Source organism: Penicillium odoratum (genome assembly GCF_028828045.1).
Source record: "Penicillium odoratum strain IBT 22623 chromosome Unknown utg000008l_segment0_segment0, whole genome shotgun sequence".
Lineage (NCBI taxonomy): Eukaryota > Fungi > Ascomycota > Eurotiomycetes > Eurotiales > Aspergillaceae > Penicillium > Penicillium odoratum.
Genome location: NW_026643150.1, coordinates 2,915,322 through 2,929,637, shown reverse-complemented (window position 1 = coordinate 2,929,637; position 14,316 = coordinate 2,915,322). Strand labels below are relative to the sequence as shown.

At 49.9% G+C, this 14,316-nt stretch overlaps 6 protein-coding genes across 6 annotated transcripts; 3 read left to right on the top strand and 3 right to left on the bottom strand.

Annotated features, from left to right (window-relative positions):
- Nucleotides 1-142: 142 nt before the first annotated feature.
- Nucleotides 143-1,691, bottom strand: N7520_011310 (actin-related protein 3; the record flags this gene model as incomplete). Its single annotated transcript, XM_057145243.1, has 4 exons — nt 143-1,042; nt 1,129-1,487; nt 1,571-1,593; nt 1,657-1,691. The coding sequence occupies 4 exons, from the start codon at nt 1,689-1,691 to the stop codon at nt 143-145; spliced, it is 1,317 nt and encodes a 438-aa protein (XP_056990997.1).
- Nucleotides 1,692-2,492: 801 nt separating this feature from the next.
- Nucleotides 2,493-4,284, top strand: N7520_011309 (threonine aspartase 1; the record flags this gene model as incomplete). Its single annotated transcript, XM_057145242.1, has 6 exons — nt 2,493-2,599; nt 2,659-2,858; nt 2,915-3,793; nt 3,844-3,953; nt 4,006-4,136; nt 4,197-4,284. 6 exons carry the CDS (start codon nt 2,493-2,495, stop codon nt 4,282-4,284), a joined length of 1,515 nt encoding a protein of 504 aa, XP_056990996.1.
- Nucleotides 4,285-4,594: 310 nt separating this feature from the next.
- On the bottom strand, nt 4,595-5,822 carry N7520_011308 (TFIIH/NER complex subunit TFB4; the record flags this gene model as incomplete). The annotated part of the gene is made up of 2 exons (XM_057145241.1): nt 4,595-5,682; nt 5,777-5,822. 2 exons carry the CDS (start codon nt 5,820-5,822, stop codon nt 4,595-4,597), a joined length of 1,134 nt encoding a protein of 377 aa, XP_056990995.1.
- Nucleotides 5,823-6,530: 708 nt separating this feature from the next.
- Nucleotides 6,531-7,576, top strand: N7520_011307 (putative short-chain dehydrogenase/reductase family protein; the record flags this gene model as incomplete). Its single annotated transcript, XM_057145240.1, has 2 exons — nt 6,531-6,651; nt 6,726-7,576. 2 exons carry the CDS (start codon nt 6,531-6,533, stop codon nt 7,574-7,576), a joined length of 972 nt encoding a protein of 323 aa, XP_056990994.1.
- A 191-nt stretch (nt 7,577-7,767) lies between these two features.
- Nucleotides 7,768-9,080, bottom strand: N7520_011306 (NADP-dependent oxidoreductase; the record flags this gene model as incomplete). Its single annotated transcript, XM_057145239.1, has 5 exons — nt 7,768-8,258; nt 8,314-8,445; nt 8,510-8,677; nt 8,739-8,854; nt 8,905-9,080. The coding sequence occupies 5 exons, from the start codon at nt 9,078-9,080 to the stop codon at nt 7,768-7,770; spliced, it is 1,083 nt and encodes a 360-aa protein (XP_056990993.1).
- A 1,605-nt stretch (nt 9,081-10,685) lies between these two features.
- Nucleotides 10,686-13,266, top strand: N7520_011305 (UNC45-central domain-containing protein; the record flags this gene model as incomplete). Its single annotated transcript, XM_057145238.1, has 2 exons — nt 10,686-10,766; nt 10,840-13,266. 2 exons carry the CDS (start codon nt 10,686-10,688, stop codon nt 13,264-13,266), a joined length of 2,508 nt encoding a protein of 835 aa, XP_056990992.1.
- Between the last annotated feature and the right edge of the window lie 1,050 nt (nt 13,267-14,316).

The following is a 14,316-nucleotide window of genomic DNA, read 5'->3' as shown; positions in this document are numbered from 1 at the left end:
GATAAAATAGGAAAAGTGGAGGAAGAAAGAGGAAAACGTCAAGAAGAGCACAGGCATGAGAGAGAACTAAGGACTATGAACAAAGTGCGTCCAGCTACACCGGTCGGCGGGGGACATGATAAAAAGACAGAGCTTGAAAAGTCTAGGAGCTTCCAGGCCCACCGAGCAGTGCGAATCTCCGCACGATACTGGGACCAATCTCATCGTACTCAGCCTTGGTGTGGCAGTAGCTCCGGAACTCAGGCGTCTGACCCAGCAAACTACCTCCGAACCAGGGACCGTGCCGCTGGCGCTTGTGTGTGACGACCGCAACATCCAGACCACCAGAGCGGGCACCACCACTGCGGGCCTCTGATGCGCGAATACGGGCATCGACCAGGTGGCGGATATCACGCTGTAGACGCCGGCCGAAATCCTTGTACAAGGTGGAACCACCGGACAGGACAATATTCTTATAAAGACCCCTTCGAACGTCAATGGGGGAGGACTGGATGACACCGTCAACGACGGTGGGGAGCGGGGTCAGGAAGTCGGACGAGTAGATTTCGGGGTTGAAGAAGATCTCCGGGGCGAGGAAGCGCTCGTAGCCAACGTCAATGGAAACGCTGCGACCGTTAGGCGCGGTGACGGTGTGCTTGAGGAAGCGATCGGGCTCGCGGTCGTAGCGCGCAAACTCCTTAACAATATCCGGGCTCACATAGCAGTACTCCTCCTTCACCTTCTCGGCGGTCTTCAAGCTGCTGTCAGGCTCGCCGCGGTCACGCAGCAAGCTCTGGACGAAGTATGTAATGTCTCGACCAGCGATGGGAATGCTCTTGATCGAGGAACCAATGACGTAGCCCTCGGCCACGGGAATAACATGGGTGACACCATCACCAGAGTCGATAACAGTTCCGGTTAGAGATCGATCGGTCACCTTGGAGGAGGTCCATGAGGCGGCGAGAGCGAGCACGGCCTGGACGGCGATGTAGAGACCGGCGCAGTTAAAGGACTCGAACATGATCTCGGCGGTGTTTTCACGGTTCTCAGGAGGGTTCAGAGGCTATAATTCAGGGTTCGTTGTTTAGTCTCCGTACTCCGCATTGACATAGACCCGTGGGGGAAGCATCACGTGAAGAATGATCTTACAGGCTCAGTGAGAAGGAAGTGGTGGTCTTCGGGCTCGACGCGGAGGTACTTGAAGATCGAGTTCGACCAGAAGCGCTCCATGTGATCCCAGTTCTCGATTTGTCCATGTCGAATGGGGTAATGCACTCCGTACCCGGGACCATTGCCAGCAGCCAGAGCCTCATCACCAATGAAGAAATCCAGGTCCTCAGTTCCACGCTTTGCGGAAAGATTAGAGCTACCTCCACCTCCACTGCTTAGAAAAGATGGCTTGCTCCCAACGGGAGGCCGCGCACCCGAGCTCCCAGCGCTCCCGGCACCGGCCTTGGTTGCGATTGCTGTAGGGAAGACGAAAGAAGGCGCATCGTTACCGGCAAATCCTGCAACGAAAATATAGCAATGTCAGACCCGGGACTCCTAATTTCCAAACTTCATATCTGGCCGCCTAGAGTCTAGCACTTACCAAGTTTGGAGTAACCGGTACCGCTGGGGGGAAAGGAGGCTGGGTCAGCATTGTTGGATCAATTCGTGTAGAGTAAAAGAACTTACTTGTCCATGACAACGGCAGGTGTTTGAGACGCCATGACGAATAGAAAATATCAAGGCCCACAATTAAGACCACCGAGTTGAATGGGGGGGAGGATGAAGTCAACCGTGGCGGAGCTCAGGCAGACAAGGCGGGGAGGCATGCTGACATAATTGGGGTCCACGTCGACATCATGTGCTGGCTAATTTGGATTCCATAAAATCCAATTTTATCCAGCATTTGAACATGATAATTACCAAATTGTCAATAAACGGGCTTAAACAGATGGTCAGAAGGCAATTGACGGCAGGAACTATCATAGCTCTTTCAGGATTCCTTATGAATATGGAATAAGAAGAAAGACGCAATGGCAACGGGATATCAAAGGAGGAAAGTGCAGAGCAGAGCCTACAAAGTCAACATAAGAACGTAGTTGAAACCTTCGCTCTCTCAATTCCTATCGCCACGGAGACTACCTATCGTTTGCTATTGTTTTATGCCATCACTCTTTTCCTAAGAGAGTCCTGTCGTTATCCTTACATCTCCAGTCTACTCTCATTGATTCTTGACTTCCGGGATCACTTCACTCATTTTGTTAACGCACTCACACCATTGAAGTGGATTGACAGCCTTGACTAGTGCAGTGCAGAAACTTTGAGACCCGCTTGACCTTGAAAATCGAAGGAGGGTTGTGTACCAGCTTCATATCGGTTTACATTTAGCAACGCGTTACCATTCCACCCAACACCTTGCAGTCTTCTCAATTGCTGCATACCACCCTTTGTCAACTGTTTTACGTGTCTTTCGACTCATCTTGGTCATAGAAACCGTGCACCGAGTCTTCTGGTTCAAATCCACCATGGGAGAAGTCAAGCCTATGCAGGATCTGTGCGCGATTTTCGTCCACGCCGGAGCAGGTTATCACAGTCGTGATAATGAGTTGAAGCATCTGAAAGTGTGTGAGCTGTATGTTCTACCTGATTCTCTTCTGCTACGGAGATATAAGTTTAACAGTATTATCATAGCGCCGTTGAAGCAGGGATGTCCTTTCTTCGCCATGGAGGAACCGCAATCGACGCCGTGGAGACGGCACTGATGGTGCTTGAGGATGCCCCAATCACCAATGCGGGACGCGGCAGCAATTTGAATGAACAAGGCGTAGTTGAATGCGATGCCTCGATCGTCGATCATTTTGGTCGCAGCGGAGCCGCTGGCGCTGTGCCCAGTAAGATTTCTTGCATTTTTCAGTGTCTGGCCTGTTGAAGCTAATTACCTCGATAGGTGTCAAGAATCCTATTGCACTTGCTCGCCGGATCTATGAAAAAGCATGCGTATCACCCGGCATGCAGCGCGTCCCTCCAAACCTTCTCTGCGGCCAGGGTGCTGCAGACTTCGCATGGGATAACAATATCATGGTGGTTCCCAATGACATGTTGGTGTCACCCCTGGCAGCCCAGCGCTTTAGAAACTGGACCGCTGATATTGCCCTATGGGAGATCGAGAACCCGAGACCCGAGAGTGAAGTGATATCGACTTGCCTTCGTCGGCCTCTGCCTCTGACCATCGGTTCCTTCCCAAGTGTTCAGAGCCACATGGAGGCTGCCCGTCGAATCGGTGAAGAGTACAATGTATCTTCCCAACATGTCAATGCCGAGACTGTGGATCAATCTGAACCCAAGGTCCAACAGGAATCCAAAGCCCAATCAGACGGTACCCCTCCTCCTTCAACTAATGGAGGTAGTGGCTCGGCGGGATCTCGCAGCACGGTGCCTATCCCAGAGCCTGAGAAGTCTCCTAAGTCTCAGCGTGATCGCGAGGACTTCATCACGGACACCGTTGGGGCAATTGCAGTGGACAGTTTCGGTAACATTGCCGCGGGATCCTCATCTGGAGGTATTGGCATGAAGCACTATGGCCGGATTGGCCCTGCAGCTCTGATCGGCATAGGCACACATGTCATTCCCATCGACCCGACTGACCCAAGTGAAAGCACAGTTGCTGTTGTAGCCTCTGGTACTGGAGAGCACATCGCGTCGACATTTGCGGCCAGTACGTGTGCAAACCGCGTCTACTACAGCCACAAAAAGGCTCAAGGGGGACTTTTTGACATCGTGAACGAAGAAGAGGCCATTGAATCCATGATTAAGAACGAATTCAGTGGTTTGTATAACCGTCCCGGGTTGTGATATTGAGATGCTGATCGTATTCAGGTCACCCTGCGGTTGTGAACAGTGAGATCGAAAGCTCCCTCGGGCTGATGATTGTCAAGAAGACCACAGAAGGCATCGCTCTCTTCTTTGCACACAATACCGAGTCTTTTGTAAGTCCTTCACTTTTCACGGAAACAGAAACCTGCTAATCGGGCCTTATAGGCTATTGGCTCCCTCTCGAATAGAGATGAGCGGGCTCAGTGCGTGATGTCTCGAAACCCGAACAAAGCACCCGTTGCTCTGGGAGCAAGAATGATTCGGCCTTCACCTTCACCTCGGCCTCAGACTCAGCAGTGAGTGCCACACTATCGATTCATCGACTTGCAGTGGCTAAGCTTTACCAACACATCCAGTAATCCAAAAAATAAGAAGAAGCACAAGATTCGTGACAATTGTTTCCCTGAACGCGCTTCACTCCGCAAACGTCATGACCACAGTTGATACTTGATACCCTTGTCTTTTGACTCCCTCATTGTTGTTTTGCCTTTGCACTCATTCTCTCCTCATTTTACGTTATCATTATCTGGAAGCTGCATCTTCGTTGTTTCCTTTGCAGCGCAATCTTTTTGTATCGGCTTTCTCCGGTGAAAGGCTACACTTTCATCTCCCTTGGTTCTCTGGGAGTTTGAAGGAGTTGTTCCCTCCCCCGTTTTGTCTGGCCTTGTGACTAAAGCACCTCAAGATTAGAATTGTCAATACTAGCGAATATGCAATTTTCCATTTGATTATTCCTTTTATAATTGTAAGAGACCTAAGGACCAGGCGTAGGAGTAGACATGGGCGTCCCAGCCGCCGAAGCCCCATTAACCCGCTTCTTCTTCTTCTTTTTCTTCGGAATAAGCGCTGGTTTCATACCGTAATCACCTGCATCCAAAGGTGTTCCACAAGTTAAACAAGTGTTATCTGGTGGTGGCTCACAAAATATGCTCAGACAAATAGAGCACACGAACCCAATATCCACAACCCGGCGATGACAAAAGCACGCAGCCCGGAAATCCACATCGATCCGCGTTGGGAGCACAAGATGCCGACGAGAACGCTGGTCTGGCAGGAATGCCATCATCAAATACTGTAGCAATCCACGCGGCTCTGACAAGGCCATGTATACGCCCTTGGTGGCGTCGCAGGCCTGCTGCAGGAATACTGCATCGCCGCTGAGCTTGCATACGTCGATAGGGATATGAAGGCGTTGACATGCGAAGATACTGTTCATCACGGGGATATACTGGTGAGCTGAGTCGCCGGATCCACTAACTGACACGATCAGGATGCGACTCTGTAACCGCTCGTCGTCGTCAGCGGAGTATTTGTTTGATGACGCCCCTGGCCCACTGCCTCCTCCTGCTCCACCTCCTTCGCCTGCTGTATCGTCTAACTCTTTACCGCCGTGCTCCTCAGCCCAGGCAATTGTTCGCCGATTGATATTGCTGAGCGCTAGGGTCAGCGCGCCGGCCATCATGGTCGATGAGTTCTCGCGAATGTCATCGCTGGTAGTGGAATCTAGCAGAGCTTTCAGGTTGCTGTTAACCTGCTCTTCGACTAAACGGAATGGCCGGTATTTATTCGTTTTAGCTGTGTGGGCTCCGCCGTTGACGTTCATCGCGACATCGCCGTCGCGATCTGCGTGGGGCGTGTCGCTGGGGACTGGGTAGAGCCATGCTGCTTTTTGACTGTGGGATGCGACGACAGCTACCTCATTGGCGTAGTTGCAGGCTAGGTGGGCATTTATCAGGACGAGGATGTTTGCGACGGCTTTAGAGAGTGGGAGAGAGCTTTCAAGAGCTGCCCAGGCATGTGGATTTGTGTCGAGGATTATGGTGAGGAGAGATGGAGCAATATCTGAGAATTTGGGAAGCAGGTGTTAGTCTGTGCAACTGCCCTTGTTTGACGGGGGTTTCTTCGTCTTTCAAGCTCGGGAACAGGTGGGACAAACCGGTAGCTCCTAGATCATAATGCTCGGACGCATCGACGGAATTCATGGTGTTGGGCTGATCAGTGAGAGTGGAGGTTCATGATGAGATGAGAAAGGCTGAGAATAAACTCGATGGGAGCCTCAGCTTTATTTCAAACCTTGCAGGTTGTCAACTTGTTATACTTCAGTAAGAAAATGATTAAGTTGGAGCACAAAGAGTAAAGCTGATAAGAGAGTCACGGGGAGATAACCGGTATCAGCGGCTTTGGTTTCACTGCAGATTCACTGCAAGGAACCAAACACCTTCAAGTGCTAAATCTGCTTATTCTCATCTTGATTGATCTCTTGAAACAGAATCACAAGGCTATTCTTGATCCATTTCAAAGTTAGGAGGGTGGGGGAGGGAGTCGGAAGATGTCAATACATCATATAATAATTGGTAATACTACACTCAATGATAGAATCCTGCGCAACTCATGAGTTGAAGTTGATACCTGGAGACCTTTATTAGATACTCTGTATTGATTTTATTGAAAGCTGAAGTGGTTGAAGAACGTCTTCATTTTGGTCCGAATCTTTGCGAGTCAAAAGTGTCTGTGTTCAAGGAAATGCCGAGGTTCTAGTCATGCTCCATATTTAAGGTTAAAGCTTTTTCTTCACGCCACCAACCTGTTATCTCCAATCATCGGAGGGTTAGTTACACCGATTTTACCTATAAGTATTCCGGGTTTCGCATTGAGGGCACAGTGAAACAACCTTCGACTCTCCTTTCAACATGGCATCTTTATCTTTTGCTGCCGCCTTCGTGAACCCCTGTAACTATATCGGTGGAGTTGGCTTCAATCCCGACAATGATATTATGGACTTGGCAGGAAAAGTTGTCCTAGTAACTGGTGGTATGTCTGGATTGATATCCTCCGATCATCTCGGCGAAAAAAAACGCTCCCAAAGATTGCTAACCAGCTGATAGGGAATGCCGGGCTGGGAAAGGAGACAATTCTTCAACTGGCCAAACATAACCCGGCGAAGATCTTTCTCGGTGCCCGCACAGAATCCAAAGCTATAGATGCTATCAAGGAAATAAAATCATCAATCTCAAATGATACTGAGATTACTTGGATTCCCTTGGACTTGGCATCCACCGACTCAATCCGCAAGGCCGCCGAGTCTTTCAACACTCAATCCCAACGACTGGATATCCTAATTCTAAATGCGGGTGTCATGGCTCTTCCCCCAGGCGAAACAGATCTAGGCCATGAAATCCAGCTCGGAACAAACCATACCGGGCACTTCCTCCTGACCAAGCTTCTGCTTCCAACGCTCCTGAAGACGGCAGAGGAGCCCCACTCCGATGTCCGCGTTGTATCCCTTTCTTCGGTTGGACACAACATGGCTCCAAACTTCAGTACAATGATCGACCAGGAAAAGCTTAAGCAGGTCAATACAAATGCTCGGTATGGAGCATCCAAAGCTGCAAACATCCTTTTTGCTGCTGAACTCAGCCGACGATACCCATCCATCACCTCGGTGTCAGTGCATCCAGGAGTGATTCTCACCGACCTGTATCAGTCGGTCGGCTCACGTACGCCTTTCTTTTCAGTGGGCTCCAAGGTACTGCAGCTCGTGGGATCGACGGTTCAACAGGGAGCGTACAATTCACTGTGGGCGGCTGCTGGGGCAAAGAAGGAGGACCTTGTGAACGGTAGTTACTATGTTCCTGTTGGAAACCTGAAGCGCGATAACAAGTTCGCAACTAGTATTGACATGGGAAGACAACTATGGGAGTGGACAGAGGCTGAATTGAGAAAAGCAAACCTGTAAAGAGCGTTAGGCTGGATATATTTGGATTTTTCGAAATTAACGCGATGCATTGACTTCCAAGGCTACAAGTCCTGCTTTTTCTACCTACTCCCCAGATCATACATACAATAATACACAAAGTGTAACCTCAAAACCTTTGAACTTTCAACTGGTGCCTAGGTAGGACTAAAGTTAAGGTTCTACATAGTAGCTCATGAGCTCTCGGTGCGAGCAACCCGAATCACGAGTTTCCCAAGACCGCCTTTTCCATCATAAACGACCTGACACGCCCTTTGAACCGCTTCTAGATCTTGAATCTCAACAATTGTGCCCACAACTGTCCTGAGCCTTCCATCTTCAACATATCCCCTAAGTTCATCCAGATCCTTGCCGCTCGACTCCAAAATCATATACTCATACTCGGCCCCGTAGCGCCCCGCTCTGAACTTGCGAATGTAATCCATGATGTCCAAAGCAGGCCGGACATAAGGTGGAATCGTGGGATTGTGAGCCATCCTCATCAGTGAAGAGTTCTGCAGCACATTTGCTGACGGCGTAGTGGAAACAGACACGATGCGGCTTGATTTTGGCTTCATGAGGCACAAGTATTGCATGGCAAGACCGACGGTGTCGAAAAGAAAGTCCACTGAGCCCTTTTCAATGACATCTCTCGGGTCGGACTTGGTATAATCGATAACTTGTTCTTTCTCAGTCCTTGAAGGTTCAAAATGGTTCCGAGCAAAGGGGGCTTATCTTACTCTGATCGACAGTTCCTTCGCCCAGAAGCTCTTTCACCTGGGGTATCTTGGAGGTTGAGACTGTGCAAATTACTTTACTTGCGCGAAACACATGTTTGGCTAGTTGACACGCAAATAGACCTGTGCCACTCACTACAATTTTGTCAGCAAGACCTCCTATCCACAGGTAATCTGTAGTCCATCAAGAACAACATACATCCAGCAGGCACGAAAACGGTCTTTCCAGTAAGATCGCCGTACTTTCTGAGGGCCTGGAGCGCTGTCATGGCTGCTAGGGGGACTGAAGCTGCCTCTTCAAAGGACATTGAAGGAGGTTTGAGGCCAATCTGTTCCTCCGAGCATGTCACATACTCGCTGCATGAGCCTGGGATATGTTAGCATCTCAAGTGGATGCCTAGCCTGTCTCTCATAAATTCAATATATACCTCGATTGATCTCCGGCAGTCTGACGTAAACTGCAACCCCAACTTTTAATCGCGAAACATTCTTTCCAATTTCAGTAACCACGCCAGCAGCATCGTAGCCAATCCTATATGGGAAACTGCTTATTTTGAGATTGTATTCGTGACGGATAAAAAAGAATGGACCCACGAGTCTTTGACCACCGGTTTGAGCGCCCCACCGGCTCTTTTAACGTCGATCGGGTTGATACTCGCGGCAAAGACCTTGATAAGAACGTCTGTGTCGCCGCGAATTTTGGGAATTGGAAGTTCCGAAAGTTTGTAGCCTGATGGCGTTGAGTATGATGAAATGTGAAGGGACAACATCACGAGATTTAAGGTAGAATGACGCTTTAATTAGATGTGCAGATGTACGGTTATCACTGTTAATTAAATAATTTCTACAATCGGGATTCGGAAGCTTTCCAAATATCGATTAGAAAACATGGCGCGGGCCTCGGTCCTTAGTCATGGCTAGGCGGAGAGACTGTTGCTCCGTCTTTGCTCCATATGCCATATGTACTCCACCCGTGAGTTATCCAACTTCATTGCAGAAATCTCGCGGGTGAAAATACAATGGCTTCTGGAGGATAATTCGTAATTGTAGATTGATGCGTGTGCCTGTTTACGTGCTTGGTGATAAGACAACGTAGCTCCTAGATCGTGATGCATAAGTGTCAGTCTTACCTAGGGGTTGATCTGGCCACCGCCCATTCTAGACTAAATAAATTCTGTATCACAATAAATAGGCGACTAGGAGGCGCATACAGTATTCTGTAAAAATCTACTATGTGATCTTAGCTGAGGTTGCGCGTCGCCTAGTATTGTTACCAGTTGCGGGAAAGATTTCCCAGAGATAGAGAAATGATATTACAACATGTGATTGGTTGGGTTTGCAGGGAAATTTGTATGGTTAAGATCTCTATGAATTTTCTAAGCTTTGGATTTTCCAAGCTATGGATTTTCCAAGCTTGGAAGCTGTAGGTCCAAGGTAACCTGGGTAAGATATGCGGACGTGCAGGTTCTAGCCTGCGTCATATGCCGATAAGGAACCATGGCCGGGGCCAACCTTCATGTTTCATTTTCTTTTTTTGGAACCCAGATCCATGTTTCGTCACAGTATGTAGCTCTGCGGAAGTTGATCCGAAGGCCGATCATGGCCAAGCTAAACTATATGGAGTACTCCGCACCTCTATTGGAGCCAAGAATGGGGATATTGAATGCCTAGACACCTATGCACGTTGACTGTTCTCGAGGAGCGATTTGCCAAACCAAGCCAAGCCCTTGTGCTACTTAGTGTCCCAATAGTAGCTCCCCCTATCAGGATCTACGTTTAATGCAAGATACTTGAACTAGGAGTAAATGTAAGTTTTCCTGCTTGGCAATCACGGACGGGCCTTGTACCGCGTTGAGCTCATCCTGTTGAGAAACTGTTCCCCCTTTGTTACCACCAAGCTTCGGGGGTCAAAGTATACGGATTCAGTATCTGTTTTGTATATGGGAAAATTTCTTTGTCGACTAAGCTGACTTGCATTTCTATCAGCAACGTGTCGGGGCGGGGCGATGTGGTTGGCCTTATCGTAATCGATTGATAATGGCGATTGGGTGAGAGAAATTGATGCTGACTGGACAAGGTGAGGGGGGAAGTATGGTAAATCCAGGATTTATAGGCATACCTTTACATTAAAGCTACCAAATACATTTTGCTTTTCCTGGAATTTCTCCTTTAACCTGATTACCCGCGACGTGGCATTGATCAGATCAAAGTCCCTCTCCGCCTTCTTTTGCACCCCTCACCAAACTTCTGTTCTCCCGCTTTTCCGCTCCGGAAAAAAAATAAAGTCATTTGCTTCCTTCCTCAACTTTCAATCTCGGACACCCGGGAATCTTACATATTGTCTTCGCAGCGCGCTGCTCTTCAGCGACCCTGCAATGGTTCTAGCAACGGGTGAAGAGCGCGCTGCACACCTGGCACGGGAGGCTGTTGAGCTGGTTGACGCTGGCCACCGAGAGGTACGTAATCCACTGGACCCTCGAACGCGATCCAAAAAAGGTAAAAATGTATTCATTAACATTTTGACTACAGGCAGCCTCACGAAACCTGCGCGAAGCAGTCTCTATCGCCCCCGAAAACCCCGACGTGAAAGCGGCGTTCCTCAAAATTCAACAAGAGGAAGAAAATTGCCACCAACTACTCGAGCTCTGCCGACGTTATACAACCCACCAGGATGAGTCCGCCGGAAAGGAAGCCGTCGCTTATCTTCGCACAGACGGCTTAAAGCCCCCAGAGAATGTTGCACTGGAATCACTCAAATTGCTGCTGGGGCGGCCAGCCCATGCTTTCTCCGAGATCCAAGACGATATTATCTCCGGACTAGTCCGAAACAATTCCAGTGTTCGTCAGTACTTTTCCAATGAGTTGCAGGTCTCTGTGACCACTTTTTTCGACGAGATCTATGACCGAGGCGATGGAGCGGCGGTGTGTATTGACACGGTGGTCTTGGACCCCAGTATTTGGCCCTCAGAGGAGAAACGACTGCACTGTGAAAGCGAATTATTCCAACTCTTCCTGGCGAAGCTGATGGAGTCGGGTCACGACCTGGATGGCCGTTCGCTGAAAGGAATCGCTCGGCTGCTCGTCGTCGATGCTGAGCGACTCCAGCACCTGGTGGATGATGAGGAATTCGAGGTCATCCTGACATCTCTTGACAACCGACTGCCGCAGGAACTGCGCAGCCAGGCCACTCTCGCCACTGCGAAGTACCTGGAAGTGGCCAAGGAGAAGGGCGAGAAGCAATTCTTCACCCTTATCGCAGCTATGTTTGCAAAGGGTCGCCTGGATGACTATATCATTGCATTCTCCGCGGTTACTGCAGTTTTTCCCGTGGCCCCCACTGCTGCGGCCAATGTCTTCTTGTCAGATGAGTTCATGCGGTTGCTGACCCCATTGGTATCACGAGATGCGAAGCGCAAGAAAATCGAGGTTGGCGTGCTGGAGCTACTAAACGCAGCATGTGTCAGTCGTCCGTGTCGTGAAGCGATTTCTAAGAATTTCTCTGAATGGCTGTCACATACCCTCACCAACGGCAGTGATGAGGGCTCGGAATTGGCGGCAGTGGTTCTCGCAAAGATTCGAGCCTCGGAGGCAACCCAGCCTTCTGAAAATGGTAAGCCCCAGGTGGAAGACAGCGGGGTCTCTGACCTGGTTCAACGTTTTAAGGGACTGATGTCTGAATCTAAGCCTGCGAACACCTCCCACGCCATTGAGGGCTTGGCTTACTCCTCTGTGAAGCCCGCGGTCAAGGACCAGTTGGCCCAAGACCCCTCATTTCTGCGCGAATTGATCACGGTTTTGAAACAGCACACTACTGACTCCTCTATCCTGTTCGGTGGATTGATGATTATGTTGAACCTCACCAAATTTCTCCCCAGCCTTTCCGAAGAGCAGAAGAAGATGGGCCAGTTGAAGGACTACGCAGACGCCTCCGCTAGTAAGGCTCGGGCTGGCCCGGACCCCCGTGAGGAGGAAGAAGCGGTACTTGTCCGCTGCGGTCTTGTCATCGATGCGGGAATCATGTCGCTTCTTGTTGAGTGTGGCCGCCTTGCCATGCCCGCCATTCATGGCCTCACGGCTCAAATCCTATTGGCACTGGCCCGGCATCGAAAGTCACGAGGCCTCTTGGCCCAGCAAGGTGCCGTCAAACTTTTACTTGGGCTTGCCATCCCTAAGCAAGGAAGCTCAATTATCATCACTGAAACAACGCAAAACGCCTCTCATGCCCTCGCTGGAATTCTTGTATCTGTCGACCCATCTCTTGTGTTCCCATCTTCCGGATTCCCTCAAGTCACATCTGCTGTACGCCCTTTGCTATCCCTTCTCACATCACCCGAGACCGGGTCGGTCTCTGGCGACCAACCCCGTGACCTGCTACCAGTGTTCGAGGGCTTGCTTGCCTTGACAAACCTTGCTTCCTACCCACATGATGAGACACCCGCCGACCTCATCGTCCGAGAGGGTTGGTCCTCGGTGGAAGATCTTCTTCTGTCCAGTAATTCTCTTGTGCAGCGGGCTGCCTGTGAACTGGTCTGCAACTTGATGACCATCGAGTCTGGGATTGTCAAGTTTGCCGACGGCTCGAAGCGTGCTGCTCAGCGACTCCACATCATTCTGGCTCTCACCGATGCAGATGATTTTGCGACGCGGCGTGCGGCTGGCGGGGCAATCGCCATGCTAACGGAGTATGATGCAGCCATTGCGGCGATATTGGAACGACCGCGCGGGGTGGAGTTGCTCCTGGGACTCTGTCAAGAAGACGACGATGGGCTTCTTCACCGGGGGGCGGTGTGTGTGCGCAACCTGACCTGCGCATCTGGTGACATTGGGGCACGTGCCAAGGAGGCAGTCCGCGTCGCGGGGGGTATTGACACATTGACTGGTCTCATCAAAAAATCATCCAACCCAGCCGTGTTGCAGTCCGCGGTGGAAGCATTGAAGCCGCTGGTCCAGCAGTAGAGCTTCGGTATCATAGCTGAGGGGTTTTTTTCTCATTTGCTTTTTTATTTTTCGGGAAAGCTGTGCCGAGTCACTGTGGTTTGTGACAGGTCGGCGTGTTCAATTCGGATGTGAAATGGGGTTTCCCGGAACGGAGTTGATTCCTTACTTCCCAATTTCTATTAGTGGGAATTATTTTTATGCCTCATGAGCACATTGGCCGGTTTAGCGTGGAATTCTTGGGTTTGTTCTGTTTGTCTTATCTGGGTCGCTTGGAATGGGCGTTATATGTTTACTTTTATGCACTATGGCACAGAGAGATTTGTGGACCAGCATCGGACATTTGCTAGAGTATGAGAATCCAGCTAGAGGCAATTTTGAACGTTTAATGAACATGTTCCAAGGTTGTATATGCTGTGTGGAAAGTGGCCTTGTCAGGCAGTTTGGGCAGTTTGGGCAGGAATGGGTAGACTTTTCTGTTCTTTCGAGGTGATTCCCCTTTTCTTCCCTTTTCTTTTCCCTGACGACTCCCTTTCATGATCCTGAATTGATTCCCCATGTTATCAATACCCCTTTTCACATGATATAAACCCAGCTGCTATTGGACGATACAGCTAATCTCCGTCCCCCAACGTCGGATTTCAACACTGGAGTCCGGACTGAGCGGGGGGCTGTGGCGCACTACTCTGTAGGTCACAGGGTCAAAGATATGCCTACTTTCGGCCATTTGCTTTGATTCCTATACCTATTGAAGGTTGGTGGGGATGTTCAGGGAATCCCTGTTATCATGTGAAACTCAAGTTGCGGCGGCTTTACCTGACCGACAGAATTGTCACGCGGACTTGCAAGGAATGGTGCAAAGAGCTGAGTGGAGAATCCAAGTTCCCAACAATAGAAATCCCGTTAACTATGAAGTACTAGTATAGTGGAAAGTGGAAACTGCGGAACCATGGAGCTTGACCCCGCGGATCGACAAATCACCGCCCCAGTAGCACGCACACGGCTTGCTCGTTCGATCTCGAATTCCCTTCCATAATCTTATCCCCTACTCTTTACTTCCCCCGTGCTCGC